This window comes from Centruroides sculpturatus, unplaced genomic scaffold, assembly GCF_000671375.1.
Source record: "Centruroides sculpturatus isolate CEXI.00-Female unplaced genomic scaffold, Cexi_2.0 scaffold158, whole genome shotgun sequence".
NCBI lineage: Eukaryota > Metazoa > Arthropoda > Arachnida > Scorpiones > Buthidae > Centruroides > Centruroides sculpturatus.
This window is the reverse complement of record NW_019384347.1, coordinates 79,773-100,537: the sequence shown is the minus strand read 5'-3', so window position 1 is coordinate 100,537 and position 20,765 is coordinate 79,773. Positions and strand designations below refer to the sequence as shown.

The 20,765-nt window shown below is 28.9% G+C and overlaps 1 protein-coding gene across 1 annotated transcript in view; it reads left to right on the top strand.

Annotated features, from left to right (window-relative positions):
- LOC111636327 (band 4.1-like protein 1) overlaps positions 1-20,765 on the top strand; it is a 33,014-nt gene that overhangs the window by 8,940 nt on the left and 3,309 nt on the right. The window contains exons 2-6 of the mRNA XM_023381551.1: positions 5,522-5,705; positions 11,509-11,613; positions 13,691-13,733; positions 15,962-16,037; positions 19,856-19,900. Of these exons, the coding sequence (XP_023237319.1) occupies positions 5,523-5,705; positions 11,509-11,613; positions 13,691-13,733; positions 15,962-16,037; positions 19,856-19,900 (452 nt within the window). The 5' untranslated portion in view covers position 5,522. The remainder of the gene's footprint in view (positions 1-5,521; positions 5,706-11,508; positions 11,614-13,690; positions 13,734-15,961; positions 16,038-19,855; positions 19,901-20,765) is intronic.

Below are 20,765 nucleotides of genomic sequence, written 5' to 3'. Positions count from 1 at the left end.
CTGAATGTCTTTGTTAAAACCCGTTTTGTCTAGTTGAAACTAGTTTATACTGAATGTCTTTGTTAAAACCCGTTTTGTCTAGTTGAAACTAGTTTATACTGAATGTCTTTGTTAAAACCCGTTTTGTCTAGTTGAAACTAGTTTATACTGAATGTCTTTGTTAAAACCCGTTTTGTCTAGTTGAAACTAGTTTATACTGAATGTCTTTGTTAAAACCCGTTTTGTCTAGTTGAAACTAGTTTATACTGAATGTCTTTGTTAAAACCCGTTTTGTCTAGTTGAAACTAGTTTATACTGAATGTCTTTGTTAAAACCCGTTTTGTCTAGTTGAAACTAGTTTATACTGAATGTCTTTGTTAAAACCCGTTTTGTCTAGTTGAAACTAGTTTATACTGAATGTCTTTGTTAAAACCCGTTTTGTCTAGTTGAAACTAGTTTATACTGAATGTCTTTGTTAAAACCCGTTTTGTCTAGTTGAAACTAGTTTATACTGAATGTCTTTGTTAAAACCCGTTTTGTCTAGTTGAAACTAGTTTATACTGAATGTCTTTGTTAAAACCCGTTTTGTCTAGTTGAAACTAGTTTATACTGAATGTCTTTGTTAAAACCCGTTTTGTCTAGTTGAAACTAGTTTATACTGAATGTCTTTGTTAAAACCCGTTTTGTCTAGTTGAAACTAGTTTATACTGAATGTCTTTGTTAAAACCCGTTTTGTCTAGTTGAAACTAGTTTATACTGAATGTCTTTGTTAAAACCCGTTTTGTCTAGTTGAAACTAGTTTATACTGAATGTCTTTGTTAAAACCCGTTTTGTCTAGTTGAAACTAGTTTATACTGAATGTCTTTGTTAAAACCCGTTTTGTCTAGTTGAAACTAGTTTATACTGAATGTCTTTGTTAAAACCCGTTTTGTCTAGTTGAAACTAGTTTATACTGAATGTCTTTGTTAAAACCCGTTTTGTCTAGTTGAAACTAGTTTATACTGAATGTCTTTGTTAAAACCCGTTTTGTCTAGTTGAAACTAGTTTATACTGAATGTCTTTGTTAAAACCCGTTTTGTCTAGTTGAAACTAGTTTATACTGAATGTCTTTGTTAAAACCCGTTTTGTCTAGTTGAAACTAGTTTATACTGAATGTCTTTGTTAAAACCCGTTTTGTCTAGTTGAAACTAGTTTATACTGAATGTCTTTGTTAAAACCCGTTTTGTCTAGTTGAAACTAGTTTNAAACTAGTTTTAACTAGACAAAACGGGTTTTAACAAAGACATTCAGTATAAACTAGTTTCAACTAGACAAAACGGGTTTTAACAAAGACATTCAGTATAAACTAGTTTCAACTAGTTAAAACGCGTTCTAACTAAAAACGGGTTTTGACTGTAACACTGCTATTATCTTAAAAACAACAAATGTTTTCAAACAGCTTGACTGTCCTGCTTCAGGTCAGTTATATGTGTTCCAATTAGAATGTTCATTTTATCATATACATTTGAATTGAAAATTTAAATTTACCTAATTAAACTTTACAACTAAAGTGTTCTATTTAATTTTATATTAACATCCCATGGGTTAATTGAGTTATTATAATAATCTTTTTTGGGATTATCATAAAAAGTTTTCCAAGTATATAACAACAAATCTGCATCATGTATGTTAATGCACTCTCTCTTCAAGACTGCTTTAAATATCTCTAACATCTCTAAATATTTAGTTTCTTCTCTAGTAAAGCACTTTTTAATCAATGTTGCTTGCTCCAATTTACCTTCAATTCCTGGTTCTGAGATAATTGCTCATTACTAGAAGAAAAGCCAAATGAATGTTAATTCAAATTCATTAATAAAATTTTTTGTCTAATAAGGATCACCATGTAAGTGTATCTCTCTGATTTTGATGATTCATATACAGTGAAACTTGCTAATGTGACCACCTTACACAGGTGGGCACATTATGCAGTAAGAGAAATGTAGATGTTCTTGAATGAAATCATTTAAGGAGAAATAAGCAAAAGGTTTGATTATATGAAATTAATATGAAATACAAATAAACCAGTAATGAGCAGTAAGGAATTTTCCTGATAACATTTAAAATTTTGGTGGCACCATCTGTTATCATATTTTATTTTTAAAACTTTTTATATTTTTAACTGTTATAAAATGGCAAAAGCTTAATTTTGAGGGTAGGGATGAGTTTTATAAAAACTTGTAAATGCTAATAAGTAAAATCATCATTAAATCTGATCATTCTGGAGACACACAACCCTATTATTTCCACTCCCTCTACCTTTAACCACTAAAATTTAATAGCATTAACAGCATTAATAAACGAACTTTATTAGAGGGATTGATGCAAAATTTCAGAAATTTTCAACAAAGAGCACAGAAGTTATTAAGCTTCAAACAGAGTAAACAAAATCATGTTCCACACACATTAACATACATACAGAAGTTACCCCAAATGTTTTTGCATTTCTCGACATTTCAAGATGTCCTAAGTCCAAAAATGTAAAAATATGGACAAATCATTTTTTACCAGATTGTCATACTTTCCCTCTGTATAACTGCCAGGAAAGTGAAAAAAGAAAACAAAAACTTAGAGAAGAAAAAACAATGCAACAAATTCAATTTCATGAGATACTCATCAGTTCTACATTGCTTTAGAATTTTGTTTTTTAAAAGTTTCATTAGCTATAATTTTCTTTGCTTGATATATTGGCATAAGAACATCAGGACAGCTAGTAGTCACATAGCAAGAGGCTATTTTCTCAAGCATATCATAAACTTCTGTGAGAGGTAAAGACATGGACTTCTTTTCTTTGCTATGATACAGACCTCTTTTATCTTTACTATTTTCATTCTTTCCCTTATTGAACTCTTTTAGGACACTTCATAAACATCTTTTAAATTAGCAGATTTGGTGGTCACAACATCATAGTCACAGTCAATAAATTTGTCTGTGTTTTTGTTTAATATTCTCATTTTAGCAAACCACTTCAGAGTTAAGAAATTTATGTTATCAAATTCAGTTGCCCTCTTCTTTCTGCATGTATCTTTGGATTCAATTTTAAACTTATCCAGACACTCGCACTTCCTCTTTTTTATTTATTTATTTATTTATTTAGTACAAGGAAATCTTGTATTAATGTGCTTTCTCACCACATCGGATTGTATATACTTCAAAAAAACACAACTATCTACAATTAACCAGTAACCGGTGCAAAATTCTTTAAAATCGGCGAACGTTTTCGATTCCCCTCCTGGGATCTTCTTCAGGCTTACTTTTTATACCTTTCGTTATAACTGGATTCTTTAATTCGAATGTTTTTAAAAATATGGAACTTGCCATTTTTCGAAAAAATTTCCGAAACTGGAAGGAATCCACGTGTTATTTCTAATATAATTTTCTACCAATGGGGTTTCGTTGTGTGCAATACCTCATAAAATTTATCTTATAAAATATATTATGATTTATCGTCAATTAAAAATTGCCATGCTGCAGAGAGATTTATTTCTTCTTTGAAATTAATGCATGCGGATTTTTGATCGGCTTTAAAGATTTCCACTGCCTCCAAAGTTCTTAGTTGTCCCTGGTGTTGGGTGGTGCGAATAACATGCGCTTCATCGAAGAAAGGTGTGATGCCCGGGTTTGTCGCATCTTGTATGTATGGGCATACAAAAAACATAATACAATCAAGAAATAACCAACGATCACATGAAAGATTAGGCTAGAATTTGGCTAATTAAATGATTAATATAAAGTAATTTGTCACTAGAGGTGATCGTTGGTTGTTTCATTATATACTCATCAGACTTTAAGATTATATACATAATACAATTACCAATATTAATTTCAACACAAATTACAATCATGTTAATAATACAGTGCAGAATAAGAAGTTTGTTAAAAAAAAGAATACAGTGATGATAATAAATAATACCAACAACAATAATAATAATCATAACCAAAAGAAATATAAAATATACACAAAAGTGGCAGCAAATGGTCGACGCAAACTAAAGTTCTAAAAACTTTTTTATATAAGAAATTAAACAATTAAATTACTTGAAAAATTAAATAAATTTTTATTCATAATACATTCAAAAGCATCAACCAAAACTGTTGCCAAATCTCAAATACTGAAATAGCCACTAATATACTATATCCACACCTCCTGGTGGTTATAAATTAGATTTTGATTTTAGTTCCACAGAACATCTTTAGGATGATCTAGAAACCAAATTAGGAGGAGGTCTATATGCTATTCTTACATAAAAATAATGATTACATTGAATGAATGAAGAATGATAGAAAATTTCAACTTCCTAGCAATGTTAACTGATTAAAACTATTCTCCAAACTATCATTGTTATTATTTAGGCCAAGATTAAGTCAATATGTTGTTAATTTTATTTTAAAATTTTTATTTTCTTAATATTGGTCTCTGAATATTTTTGAGACTATTGTACATAANATAGTTGGCAAACTTTATAAAATATTATATATATATATATATATATACACGAGGGGTGTTCAAAAAGTATCAGACTTTTGGTTGGCAAAAATACATTTATTGATTTTGAGGTACAAAACCTTAATCCCCTTCAAAGTAGTCTCCTTGGTAATGTATACACTTCTCCCAGCACTCTTGCCATTGCTGGAAACACTGCTGGAACACATCTTTTGGAATGGCCATCAGCCAGTCCATCGCATTCCGCATGATGTCTTCTCTTGACTAAAATTGGGTTTCTTTTAGCGGCATTTTCAGCTTGGGAAATAGCCAAAAGTCACATGGAGCCATGTTGGGAGAGTACAGAGCGTGACGAACCACAGGAATGTTGTGTTTGGCAACAAAAGTCCAAATCAGATGTGCAGAATGGATGGGTGCGTTATCATAATGGAGCTGCCAAGTTTTGGTTGACCACAGGTCCGGTCATTTGCTTCGCACAGCATCACAAAGATGACGAAGGACCTCCTGGTAGTACTTTTTTGCGATGGTTTGGCCTTATGGTGCGTACTCAGGATACACCACCCCACGGGAGTCGAAAAAACTGTCAAGCACAGCAGGTCCGCAGCAATGTCAAGATCATGTACTGTACCTTGACATTGCTGCGGACCTGCCATGCTTTTTTTGGCCTTGAGGATCATCCCCAAAAGCCTGCTGAATCTTGCGAATGGTTTCTGCTTGGGTATCGCCAAGCTTTGGGCAAAATTTGATGCAATATTGCTGCTCACGTTGTTCAATCATTTTCCAACTTACAAGTTAGTGGAATCCACTACATGCTCACTGAGCGCTCACTACACATACTCACTCATAGGCCGACTGCCAGCAACTGACACTTTCTGCAGGCAGGAAAAAATTCAGGACTGTGCATGACTGTCCCCTTTATAACTCCATTGAAAGAGACCTCCTGTGCATCATTGGTTTACGCGGGAAAAATAAAGGTCCGATACTTTTTGAACACCCCTTGTATATTATATATATGTATTAATTTTAAAGCTATATTAAAATTTTAGTTATTTAATTTAATAGAATGGCAGAAGAAAAAAATGATTCAGGAGACCAAAAAACTCATACAGCAAGTAGTCAAAGCGATCAAGGACATGATTTGGAATCTTCTAGTAGTTCTGTAAAAGGAAAAGGAAGCATACGAGGAAGATTAGCTCTTGCACGTGTGAGATTACTGGATAACACAGATTATGAATGTGAAATTGATGTAAGTTTGATATTTTCTTGAAATTTTAATAATTTTAATTAGTATAACTTCTTGTGTATAACCCACATTACTATGCATTTCCAAATGAGTGTTGAAAATATGTCTTCAGTATTCAGAGATACAGAATATGTCCAATATTGTAAACAAGTTTTGTATTTGTATTTTTTACAATATGCTTCATGCTTTAAAAAACTGTAAACAAGGTTTGGGGGAATAAAGCAGTCCTGAAAAACTTGCAGTAGAAAAAATAATATTGTCATAAGTGCACAGAAATGTTGCAATAAAACTGAGTAGCATCTTGGTGCTATTCAATTTTATTGCAACATTTTTGCACATATTATGCTAAGCCTGTAGCACAGTTGCCAACCATCATTGTTTATTCTGTCCAAAAGCAGTTTTCATTCTTTGTCACCAGCATTGTACAGTAGTTTTTAAAAAGTTATAATGGTCAAATTTTACAAACAACTAAATTTGTTTAAAAGACATTAAATTAACACGTCTGGACTGTCAACATTTGTTACACCAGTATCACAAAATAGCACTAAATCTAGTGCAAAAAGTGCTAAGTTGGAAACATTAACTACATTGTGTGCCCTCACACAGGTATTTTGTCAGTGAGTACTTTTTTGTACTTTGAACACAGGAACTAATAGACAGAACATGGTGACATCATCCTGATTGGCATGCAGGAGCAAAAACAAATAGTTAATTTTGTATATTATAGGGATTGTACAATATAATGTCAAATAAATATATGTATTAATTGTGATTTTGTGAAAGCCAGTGTTTTCTTTCTGAAATCAGCATTTTTCTCCAAACTGTATAGTACTTTCATTTCCTGAAGGTTGGCAACTTGCTATAGATATTAATCTGGAAAATTTACCAAAATGCAAGGAAACTGCATGTTTTAATAGTGAAATTGAAATGTTTAATTTGTTCAGTCATTTGTTACATTGCTACCTTCTTAAACAGTTGTGCTTGCAGTAAGGATGAATTGGTCTCACTTACCAAACCATGGTTTTTATTTTTACAAAAACTGAAACTGAAAGAGAGCTTTAAAAAGAACAGAAAAAAAAAGGAAGTCTGTTTTTATTTTCAGCCCTTTTCACACTATTTAATGGGTAAAATTTTGTTTGCTTGAATTAAAATTAAATATTCATTCATTTCCCACATGAAAAATTTTAAAATTAATAGTGTGTGTTTAAAAATCTTTTATGAATTGTCTTGGTTAAATAATTAAATAGAAATTTTAATATTATCTTATAAACATTAGTTTCCTTTTATTTTCTATATTTTTTTTTTGTAGATTTATTATAATTATAGTAGTATATGTAGATTTATTATAATTTGTAGTTTTATTATAATTAGAAAATAAAAAAATATTAAAATATTTTTTTATTTTCAAATATATTTTAAAACATAATAAAAATATAGTTAAGTTTTTCAAAAAAATTAATAATAACAATAATAATAAATGATACATATAAAATGTACTACAACAGAACCATAATCATGGATAAAACAATTCATCACAATAGACCTAACATCACTTACATAATAGATATCTCTGTTCCAAACACTCATAACATAAAATTGTTCACATTGAAAAAAATCAACAAGTATACTCCACTTGCTCAAGAAATAAGGCAGCTGTGGAGGATGGATAAGGTATTTATTGTACCTGTTGTCCTCTCTTCTACTGGTATTATACCACATAGACTATATAAAAGTCTAGAAACATTAAATCTTAATAAAAACCACTTTCTAGAAAAAATACTGGAAATCTAAAGGCTTAGAGGTGATACTTCATAAAAACATATTGCAGCTTTCTATAATGCCATGTATATTAAACACATGTTACATTATTAGGAAGTTTCTAAACGTTGACACATACTAATAACACAGGGTTTAATGTAACACTTGTTTGGGTAGCTATGCCTTGACTTTAATCTCTCATAGCACTTGACACCAGTATCAGCTGAGCATGACATTTGCAACATAATGATGTAAAATATCAGTCAAATACTCAAAGTTTATCTTTTTGCAAAATATTAGTGAATTTCTTAAATAATTTTTCATAATAAAAAATTCACAACTATTGTTATTATAAAGAATTTTGCATTTTTGATGTTAAAAAGTCCATTAATTAGTGTCTCATGCTAAAAATTGGTCATTTGTGGTATTGGTGGTGACTTCAATTTTATTTCTATTAATCAATGTATTACATCAATAATTCTGTTTTCTTATGAGGATGTTTTGTGCTTAAATTAAATTATTCTTTTAATTTAAAACATTTTTACTGTTAATTTATCAATTTAGTGTTGTGTGGCAAATTATATAGTAAGCCTATTTAATTATTTGTATGATTTAATTTGAATTTTCCAAATCATATAGTAATAATAATTAATTAGTTCATAAATTGTATTATTTTGTATGATGATATGCAAACATTTTTTGGGAAATTTTTGATTCTGAAAATATTTTGCACTGCTGCCAGTATATAGTTTGAAAGTTATTATCTCAAATAATCAATTTTTTTTCTATCATTTATTTTGCTTTATGTTAAAGTTCATTAAAGATATAATTATAAAATAAATGAAATTGAATAAACAGAGTATTTTGGATAGACTGCCTAAAATACAAACTGGTTGCCAAACAACAAAATTTTTTATTACATTTTTTCATTTTTGTACAATTTATCAATAACAAAATAATAATTTTAAAAAATTGAATAAAAAATTTTAATGTTGACAAAATCAGATGACACATAGGTTTAAGAGTTGATTGCTTAGCTCTCATAATCAAGGTTCTTTCAGATATACTCAGTTGTCTAGACACTGCTGTGAGTGAATGGCGATCTGACAGATTACCAATCCATCACCTCTCACTTGTTGGTTGTCATTGAAATTTTCCTAGTAGCAGCATATTGGAGGTAGAAGTTGTTACTCTTACAAAAAAAAAAAAATAAAAAAAAAATGAAGAACAATATGGGTGGATCCATTACTGTGTGAAAAAAATTCCTAAAAGGATTCTTCTATCCAGGCATCCTGTTTCTTAATTTTATTGTTGTATTCATTAGATTCTACATCCCAAATAGCATGTTTATCATTAAATAAATAACTTTCATCTTCTAAATAATTCTTTGAGAATTATATAATTCAGAGGAGGAGGAATTAACAGAAATTTATCACCTTTCAAAATACAAGTTCAAACAGGTGTCTTATAATAGAATTGTGTGCTAGTTATCACAATGGCAGATGAAAAAATCTTTGCACCATAAATTTATTCATGTGTTTCAAAGCAGTGGTTGGCAACCTTTCTCACCTCACAGACCACTAAAGTCACAATTTTGAATCCCGCAGACCATTATCATGAATTTTTTTAAACAATACAAAATCTGTAGAATAATGATCATAAAAGTTCAACATTACTATATTAATATGAAACTTGCACGTTTAATTATAACAAATTAATGCAAGCCTAAAGTTCATTGCTGCTTGTTTGAAACAAGTTTATGGATTCTTCATGATTTTCCGTGAAGGACGACAATTGCACTCACAATATTGTTTATTGTTCATTTATTTATTGATAACAGTCACTTTGTTTTTGGTTTTAGATTCAAATAAAAATTCCCAATGAGTGAAAAAAGCAAGTAAGCATTTTGCATTTCTTTCGTAATACTTCGCATAACCTTCGGTTGATCAATGTTCAAATTTCTCCACGGACCACTCAAATTTTCTGGCGGACCACTGGTTGTTGACCATTGTTTTAAAGACACTCTTGATAAGTTTAGATAAAGAAGAAGCTGTTGGATGAGTTCATAATTACAAGTTAAAATTAGCAGATAGCCTACTAGGTTGCATAACCCATTCCTGCTTCCAAATTGATTTTTAAACAGATAACCCACAGGTTGTTTGCAGGAAATTTTGGTATAAAGTATCATCATCAAACAAAACTAGTAAAGGAGCCAAATTTCATGTGAACTTTCATTAAAATTGGACTCCTTTACTAAAATAGCAGTGTTGTTTTGTAATAAGCCAATCACCGGATTACATTGGGCTACTTTTCCCACAATTATATTTAATTAATTTCTAAATAATTTGTCACTAATTATAATTGTTAAATATAATAAAACATAGTGCCTAATAGTTCCCACTAGTGATAAATTATTTAGAAATTAATTAAATATAATTGTGGAAAAGTAGCCCAATGTAATCTGGTGGTTGTTTGGCTTATTACAAATAATCAGGTTTTGTGATGTTTGTATATGTATTATTGTTTTGTCTGATATTACAAGATTGGATTTGAAAATAGTAAAGAATGAACTATGGTTAGTTAGATGTAGAAATATATAATAATAATTTTTATTATATAATATTATCTTCATCATTAGATTTAATAATAATTTGCATTTAAAGTGAAAAAGTAAAAAATGAATTTTTGAAATGAAAACTTCAAAAATTTTAAGTTATATAAAAAAAAATTCATTGAATAAGCCATAGAAATTAATATTATGAAAAATTGTATTTATTATTATTATTATTATTATTATTATTTTTTTTTTAATAAGATTTGATTTTCTTAAATGGTTTTGTGATGTGTTTATATGTACAAAATATCCAAAAAAAACACAAGTTAATTAATAGATTTTCACTTTTTATATGAATCTTTTTAAAATTGCATTTATTGTTCGGTTTAGTGATGTGAGTCAGAGTATGATATTAGTTTGATTTTTTTCAAAAACACTATTGTACACAAATATTCAGTCCTTTTCTTGTTTATCTTTCTGAAGTGAAATATAATAATGCTATATTTACACAATCTTGCCAATCAGGCAGAATGATCATTATTGTAAAATGAGGTGAATAGAAAAAAACTTTAAGAAAATTGTACATATCTGAAAAAGGAACTAACCAACAAATCAGCTTTGATATACTGACTTTTGCTGAAATTTTAATACACCTCCTCCACTAATCTAACATAGCATGACTTGTACTAATGAACAGTAATTTAAGATAAATCATTGTTTAAACTTTTCCGTATCTGTTATATATCAAGTTGTATAAATGAATTATAACAAGCAGGCATAGACCAGTAAGTAAAGCACCATATTAAAAATCTTAATGCTGCAGGTTTATCTTGCTTTTTCCAACTTTATTCTGAAGTGTGCAATCCAGTGAACTATTAGAAAATATATTTGGCTCAAAAACACTATTTTTAATTATTAAATTAATTTGCATATTCTTACATCAACTGTGAATGGTAATTCAATACCAAAATTAACCAAAAAAATCAATACTTTTTCTACAGTTGTTTAAAGATATGCAAATGATTTTAATAATTACAAAATAATATTTCTGAAATTTTTAATAAAATATTTACAACAAAATTTGAAAAATATGAATAATATGTAGAATACTAATTTTACATACACATACACATCATACATAGATTTTAAATAAAAAATAAGTATAAAAAAAGAATTGTTTTCAGTTTAAATATTATGACAGTACATGACCTCTTTTCTACTAGTATTATTACTTTTATCTTTGATCAGTCTTTTAGTTAAAACAATATATCTTAAACAAACAACATTACAACCCGATACATTATAAACTGCAAGCCAACCAATGCTGTATGTTATTGGGCTAGATAACATACAGCATTGGTAGGCTTGTACAATATATCTTGCATTTTTTAATGGAAAAATGCCAACAGTCCTTTATTTTGTAAGCAATTTTCTGTAATTTATTTTAAAATAAAGAATGCAAAATTTATTTTAAAATGTTTACTATTTCAATAGAGAAAAGCAGTAGGTCAAGAATTATTTGAAAAAGTCTGTGATCATTTGAATTTATTGGAAAAAGATTACTTTGGTCTAACTTATCATGACTCTGAAGAGACAAGGGTAAGTTTAAAGATAATTTATTAAAATATTTTCAAATAATTTAAATATCTTTTAAAAAAGCAATTGTAATTATTATTTATATGTTTCATTATTTAAAAGCTGATAGCATATGAGTTATTTAATTTCATCATGCGGAATTTTCTATCTGAAGCAATGTAGCATCTGTCTTACTTGTTCAACAATTACATTATTCTCAGTACACTTAATGCTTTAAGTGTACTGAGAATAATGTGCCTGAGAGTAATGTCAGAAGAGAAAAGATCAGTATAAGCCTTAAAAATGTTTAACCTCTAGTAGTAATCCTTGTATGTATATAAGCCTGGCTCTTGTATGTGTTGGTAACTCCAGACCATCACACCAGTTGTGAGGACAGTGTGCAGCTCCAAAGTGTAGGCAGGATTGAGGCATTCATCACAAGGCCTCTAGACACAAATATGCCATTGTCAGTGCCCAAACTGAATCTGGATTCATCACTGTAGACAACCCAGTTCCATTCCATTGTGGTCCAATCCCATTAGGAGTGACACCATTCCAAACAGAGGCAACAGTGGGTGGTGTCAATGGCAGCACACGTAATGGCTGCCACAATACCAAATGTTCCTCAGGCAGGTGCCTCGAAATGATATAGACAGACACAGACCCTATAATGATGGTGCCACCTGTGTCTGGATGGCAGACAATGATACAGTCAGGTGTGTGTGTGCGTGTGCATGCTTGTTGGAGGACCAGATGGTCCTCTTGGCTAGTGGTCTACTGAGGATGTCCTAAGCCAGAGCACCATATGTGAGTTTTCTCTTATTCACTGATCCCAACATCTCCTCATAGTGTTTTTGGAATGGCCCAGATGGAGGGCTATTTGACAAGATGACCATCCGGAGTTTGAGAGGAGAAGGCTCATTGGGTTGAGAACTCAGATCTTTTCCCCCTCAAACTTGGTTAGTTGTTCATATGGTCTTCAATTGTGACGTAAAGTCATCTTTAGTGATATAGCATTTTTCTGCAACAGGTAAACTACAGACTTGATGCATCTGTAAACTTTTTTATAGGCCAAGCAGGACACACTTTAATGCACTCTGCTAGCATTACACAATTAGCCATCATGCTATAACTCTAATCATTTCCATATCTGCTTGAGACTTATCTGCATGCCAGGTTTCACAGCAATATGACAACTCATTCTTGATATGCTAATTTTTATGGCACTGAGTGTATTACATGTACCATTCCTTTCATGCTGGCTTAATGATAACTTACTCCTGAAGTGAAACTGATTTTTATCATCTTGCTTCCAGAATAGTTGCCAATAGAGAGCACTTCTAACACTGGCACTTTTGTATGAACTATTTATAAACAGCCTATGGAATTTCATTGTATTCCACTTATTATTTTACTTACTTCTTTTTTCCTTTTGAACATTTTTGCCTGCTCATTTTTCTGCTTGAGGCAGTTACCTAGTCATCTCACCTGGCCCTGATTCTCTCTAGAAACTGAAACAGCAGATGGACTTTTTCAGCTATTCAGTATTTTGTGGTTTTTTTATTGTTGTTCCATATATTAGAGAGACTGCAAAAATATTTATAATAAAACATTAATTTTTATGAAATTATATGATATAATTATGATTAAAATATCATAAATTAAAAATCCAAAAATTTGATTTTTAACACTAAACACACACAATACACTTTTCCAGCAACTAAATTTAATCAAAACAAATGTTTTTGTCCCAATTGATAAGCTTTCATCAGGTTTTAAATAAAGATTCTATTTTTGGAATAAAATATTCTTTGATGTAAATTACAATTTTTAAATCATAATGGGTTTTTTCATTATTCAATATAACAAAAAATTATAACATAAAATAAAATACATTTAAATATAAAAAAATAAAATAAAAATGAAATGAACATATGATGTTTGTTTTGATTAAATCTAATTGCTGGAAAAGTGTGAAAGATGTGTTTAGTGTCTTTATATACTGGTGAAGTTCCAGTTTCACTATTATTGATTTGATTTTTTTTCTATTGATATGTTATTTTTATAAATTGAGCTGTGTTTTCCAAATTTATATTTGCAGAATTGGCTGAATAATGATAAAGGAATAGGAAAACAGATACGAAGTATGTAGTATTATAATAATAATTTCTTGTGTTATGGTTTGGGATTATGTTGACAATTTTTTAAATCACTGTTTATTCTGTACTAAATAGTAGAATATAGAATATTACATTTCTAAATGTTCTACTACTGACAAGAATGAAGAATACTGGCAGTTTTTCTCATAAAAATTGGATTTAAATGCTAGAAATAATTTTAAAAGTAAATAAATGCAAAGTTAATGGAAATCTTCAGAATGTAGTTGATTGCAACAAATAGAAAAATTATAAAAAGAAATAAAAAATTGAAGATTAAATACAAAAATAAAAGTTTAAGTCTACAACTTGTTCATTCACAACTGTCATACAAATACAGTTGAGATTTTTTCTGAAAAATCAGCTTTGCTAGTGTGATAATTGTAAATGAACATGTAGAAGACTTTAAAAAAATTTTTTATTTAGACTTAATTTTGTGATTTTTTTCTAATACATTTTTTCCTGAAATTTTCAAAATTTTTATTTTTACAAATTAGAAAAATTATAGTTTTTATCTTTAAAAAGTCTGATATAAATGTTAAAATAATTTGTAATAAATAATTTTTCTGTAGTAGTTATAATTAATATTATGAAAACCTTTTAATATTTTCTGATAATATTAATTTAAAAAGTTTTTAATGAAATCATGAATATTAATTATAACTAAAGGCTGGACTTGTATGCACATATATTGCAGTTTTAAATGCATATATATATATATATGCACATTAAACTCCCTGAAATATGCATTGTGTGTGTTAAAAGCATCAGTAATGCATGCTAAAATTTATAGATTGAAAGGTGAATGTATGGTACTTCTATGTGAGCAAATTTTACTAACATCTATTATGCCACACATCTTAGGGGGATAAGCATCCAACAGTAGGTAACACAAGAAATTTGAAAGTTATAACATCGCAAATATATATTAGGAGGTGCACATGAAATCAGTTACAGATAAAATTACATCTTCAATAAATTTTATAACTTTTCATCAATCATTATTGAATTTATTTTAATATACATGATCATTTACAAGATGTTTGAGAATGACTTGGTTAACTTAGTTTTCTTCATCCTATAGTTATTGATCTAAAGTAGTCATATATTTTTGTTTGTAGCACTGTACAAATAATGAAAAATGAGTAAACACTCTTATTAAGTTATTAACTAATTACAGATTTAGTATCAAAGTTGATAGTAATTTTTTGTTCTTAACTGATATTGTGAATTCTAATAAAGTTAGTTTAAATTCAACTAAATCAAATGTAATCTAGTAGTCAGTTATAATTTTGGCTTGTTTTGATGCTTTGTAAGATGCTAATATAAGGAGGTTTCAGCATACTGAGATATTAGAAACTGTTTTTTTAGTAGGAAACAATTTGTAACATACATTACAATAAAGAATTTTTCTATTTGTTTTAAATATCTATGATCCAAACTTCTGTAAGTACTTTCTTAGCAAATCAGCATTAGTTTGTACTGTTTTACACAAATTGTTGGTTGAACCAAACTTATACCAAATCAATAATTAAATTATTGAAAGATTTTTGAAAAATTAAATTTAACATTATTAAATTAAAAAAATATAACATTTACAATAATTTTAACCAGTTTAATCAAAGAATTTTGAGAATTTTAAAAATAAGAGTGTTTTGTGACAATGCAAAACATGCTTATTTGTGGGAATTTAAAGTGAACAGAGGTAAATGGTTCAAATTTAAAACATTTGAATTTTACATGCTCATGTGTAATTGAATGACAAAGTAATATTTCATATGTGAACTACTGTGCATTCACAAAAATAATTTACTGCACAGATAGCAGAAATTGACTATAGATCATTTGAAAACAGTAGCATTTGAAATCACAAAAATAAGATATAAAGTTTATAAAGCACTTATTTCTTCCAAAAAATGGCCATATTTGCAAAATATGCAGTAAAAATCATAAATATATATTTTACATATATTTTTAAAAATGAATATAAAATATGCACTATCAGACAACCTTAATTTGATCTACTTGGACTCAAGTCATGTTTATATCAAGATTTCAGCATCAAAGCACTTAAGGAAAAACATGCATATGCATACAAATCTGGTCCTTAATTATAACTTTCCTTTTTTATATTTTTATCTATTACTTAGAATAAAATTATTAAAAAGAAAAATGATTAAAAATCCAATCTAAATACTCTTTTGATTTTTATTTAGGTGGACCTTGGATATTCTCTTTTGAAGTGAAATTTTATCCGCCTGACCCAGCTCAATTACAAGAAGATATTACAAGGTTTTTTTTTTTTTTTTTTATGTAAAAACTAAATTCTTATAATATCAAGTATGTTTGAATATTTGAAATTAAAAATGCTTCTTTTATCTTATCATTTAAAACAATAATTACGAAACATTAAACAGACAAAGAATTATTATGATAAATCACAAAGGTCAGTTTAAATTAAGTAAATAACCACAAAGATTTCATTTCTTACTGATAATTGTTTTTAAAAATGTATTATTTATTGTTCTTTTTAATGATTATTTGTGAATAATGAATTTACTGTAATTATTAATTTCATAATGTAAGTGTAATTGTCAAAGTAAAATCATACCAAATAATAGAGAGAGAGACATTTTTAAATTTGATTCTGAAACCTATTTTTTCAAATGATAAGTTTCAGATATTAATTCTCTCTGATAAATTTTATCTAATTTTAAGTTAAGAGACTGAGAAGCTTGATAAATATAAATTATCATTTATATATTTAAATTAATATAACTAAAATAATAAAATTAGTAATATAAGAAGTAAAAATTAATTATGAAATATTAAACTTTTTAACTTTAATGATTATAGATAAATTTAAAAAAAAATTTAAATGTTTTTTCTTATATAAATAAATAAATAAATAATGTTTTTGTAAAATTTTTTAAGATTTCTTTGATAAATGATCATTAAAAATATTAATAGTTTTTTATTTTGTAATCACAAGTATGAAATTTCCTAAAATTGGAAATTAGAAAGAAATAAGTTAGTTATTATTTACTAAAGATAAAAATATATTTTCTGTATTATATTTCTGTATATATTTCAATATGTGGTGTATCATTTTTTGGAACATTTTTAGAAAAATATTAATATATTTTATTATTAAAATATAAAAATCTAGAATGCAAAACAAATTTCAAGATGACCATTATATGATGTAGTGAATCAAAAAGAAACCAGACTGCTTCCATGTTTAATGATAGTCAAACTTACTGAACCATTTGATTTGATTGTGGAGAAAATTTGTCATTAAAGACTAGAACTGTATTACAGTCAAACCTGGCTCCTTAATTGTGACAATGCACAAATGACCTCTGAAACACAAAACAATACAATAGTTTTTCCTACCCTCCTTACTCATTGGATTTACTTTGTCACTTTTTATGGTTTTCTAAAATGAAATGAAACTTAAGAAATTGTTTTGATAGCATTGAGGAGATTCAATCTGAATTACAACAGGTCCTTCAGAATTTTAAGACAGTGACTTCCAAGAAGCATTTGAGGCTTAGCTGAAGTGGTGGGATTACTGTATAAATGCAGGAGAAGAGTACTTTTAAGGGGATGGTGGCCAATTTAATAATTAGTTAAGTATTAAAATCTTTATAGATCAAATCCAATTTCTTCTTGATTGCTTCTCAGAGTGCTAGAGTCACAAATTTTAATGTAGCCTTTATATGTCAATTGTAAAACTTCATTAAAATATAGTTCTAATGTAATTCTTGTTATACTCAAGTACAGTAGAGTGTGTGTCTATAATCATACTTGCAGGTGTCAGTTACTGGATTTTGTATTATGTAATGTATATATTGTACAATAAAAAACATACTTAACTCACAGATTAATTTATCATATTAATCACAGTTGTGACTGTTTTGTGACCACATATGAAACAAACAACTAGCAACTGACAGTATACACATATAATACATCAGTCTCTGTCTGTCTGTATACATCAAGTGGTAACATGAAAATTTCATTTATGCTATCCTTTAGTGAGTGTTGGATTATTGGACATTCAGACTGGAGAACAGAGTTTGTATAGACTATACAAACTCTGTTCTCTATAGAATTATTGAAATATATCTTATATTAAAGAACTTGTTTTTAAATTAACATGTACAACACTGACCAAAGTTTTAGAACAAGTTATCAGGAGATTGAGAGAGTTAATTGTTTAGTAATATCGGATATTTAATAATAAAATGTAGTGTAACTTTGCTATCTCAATATTTGGATAACATTTTTCTACATTTTACTTGGTCTAATGTAATGTTTTATGGAGAAAACCTCCCCTAGAATAATACATCAATAACAGCAATTACAAATACAAATAATACAAATACATCAATAATATCAATATAAAGTCAACATCAATAACTTTTAATCCTTTTAACTTAAACTATTTTTTACATATTTTTTATAAAAAGTAAGTTTTTGAGAATTTGCACTCCAATTGTGTGAACAAACCTCTAAACCACTTTTTCTTTATCTTTTTCCATCCCACTGCCCCATCCCATAAAAGCTGCTGTTCTCTATCTTTTCAACTGAGAAAAACTCAGAGGTTCACTGTCTAGTGTTTTCAATATCAATGCTAATGACTAGCTTTGGTGGAGCTATATTGTTAATATTTCATGGATATTTAAAAAGCTTTCAAAGAGAGCACATTTTTATTATTTAGCATCTTGTTCATAAACAGAACAAAATTTGGAACTATTACAATTTAAGATATGCATTATTGATTTCCAATCAGTGGTTGACACAATTGCTTGTTGGGCTTTTGCATGTGACTTGCTCATTTTCCATTTTTTTTATGTTGCCTATGCTAGGTTTACCAGTGACTGTTTTGAATAGAATTTGAATGAAGTAATATGGATATCTGAAACATCCATATTGCAAAATTGAGTCAACTGAGAGTCTTTAAGTCTCTCAGTTGACTCAGTTTCATGCTCAAGGTATAAGTTTCAGTTGGCTACGTTTGTTAAAAATTCATTGAGTTGAACATGTCACAGTTTATGAGGTCATTATTTAAAAATTTCTTATCTTTAGTACACAGTTGATCAATCTGGGCCTGTAACCTGATAGATTTTTATTATGGTGACAAGTAAAAATTAAAAGAAAGTCTCTAAAAGCAACTAAACACTTTAATGGCTTTTACTTGTTTCTTTGTTGCAAGATACAAGATAATATAATAAAGAGAAAAGTAATGACATCAAACTATAAATGAGCAGTGTTGCCATTAGGCACCAACTTTAGTTTTTTAAACCATTAATAATTACTTCCAATATTTTACGCAAAACTAATAAACAGTTAAATTTGTCTTTGGAATGTAATCAAGGATTCCTGCTTGTTTCCTACTGTGAGGATTTAATATGGCACTGCTGTTTCTAAATTTGAAAAAAAAAAAAAAAATACATTTTTGACAATATCACTTCTATTGTGTATTATTAATAAGTATATCTTTTCATATTTTATACTTTGTTGCCATAATGTTTGGGTTAGTAGTTGCACAAGAATACTGTATCTGGACCACAGAATCTAGTGAACTTCAAAGACTGACATGATATTGCTCTGCTCTATTTGCTTTGCCAATCTTTGAGTCTAGCAATGGCTGCCAAAGTGCCAAAATTACGGAATGTGACATCCTCTCATTGTCACAAGACGGCAAAACAATTTTGATAATTTATTGAACTTTTATAACTTTCCTGACCATTTGAACATTTCTTGTTTTTTTCAAAAACATATTATTTGAGGTGGAAATTTGTCTAGGGATCAAGTTTTCAATACATCAAATCCTGAAAATTTACAAAATCAAAACACTAAATGTGGTAATGTTAACATTGAGATTTATGAAAATATGAAGGGATTGGTGAAAAAATACATTAAATCAATAGACTCAAATCAGAGAGTATTAAATTAAGAAGTTTTTACTCTAATTATTATAATTTATTCTATATTTGTTTTATATGTACTGATAAGTACAAAAATGTTTATAATATACTGTATATATTATAGCTGACATTATTTCTTTAAATATGTAATAATAATAATAATAAATTTTTAAGGTACCAATTGTGCTTGCAAATAAGAAATGATATATTATCTGGAAAGTAAGTAAAATTTTGAAATTTTTATGAAATATATAAAATATGTTGTATATAATCATAGTACTAATTAATGTGCACACATGCATGGAATGCCAAATAAAAATCAAAAATGAATATATTTATGTTTAAGTTTTATTTTTGGATATCTGATTCTATTTATATTTTAGCAAATTTAAATAAATAAATAAATATATATATATACACTGGACGACAAAAAAAATAATGCACCATGAAGGACTTGTTGGATTTGAATAAAAATTGATATGTTGCATCATCTTAGCTAGATATGTAAATGATTAGCTTTTGAGAGTAGGTTCTTGTGTTATATCGCCACCAGAGGGGAAAAAATGTTTCCGCTGCCTGGTATAAAGGTGCACGCTGTGACGACTTGTGCATATTTTCTGCGCTTTTATTCATGGTTTTGACTTCATTGAGTGACAGACATGCCTCTACGACGCATTCGACAGCCTTACACTCAGTTAAGTGAGTTTGAGAGAGGTCGCATCGTTGGATTGAGAGAAGGAGGATGGTCATACCGCCGGATTGGCCGCCATCTGAACCGTTCTGATAGAACTGTTAGGATGTGTTATGAGCAGTGGGTAAGTAGGAGTACACAAGAACGGCAAACGGGTTCCAGACGCTATCGACAGACCACCAGAAGGGAGGATCGTCTCATTGTACGTCAAGCACGGACAGCGCCTACAGCTTCATCGTCTACCTAAATGGTAGACGATTTATGCAGCGGTGGCACCTGCATTACGGAACCATGTATCCAGCCGCACCATTTCCAGGCGCTTAGTAGAAGGCGGATTGATCTCCCGATGCCCAGTATGTGTTCTACCGTTAACAGCCACCCACCGACGCCTCC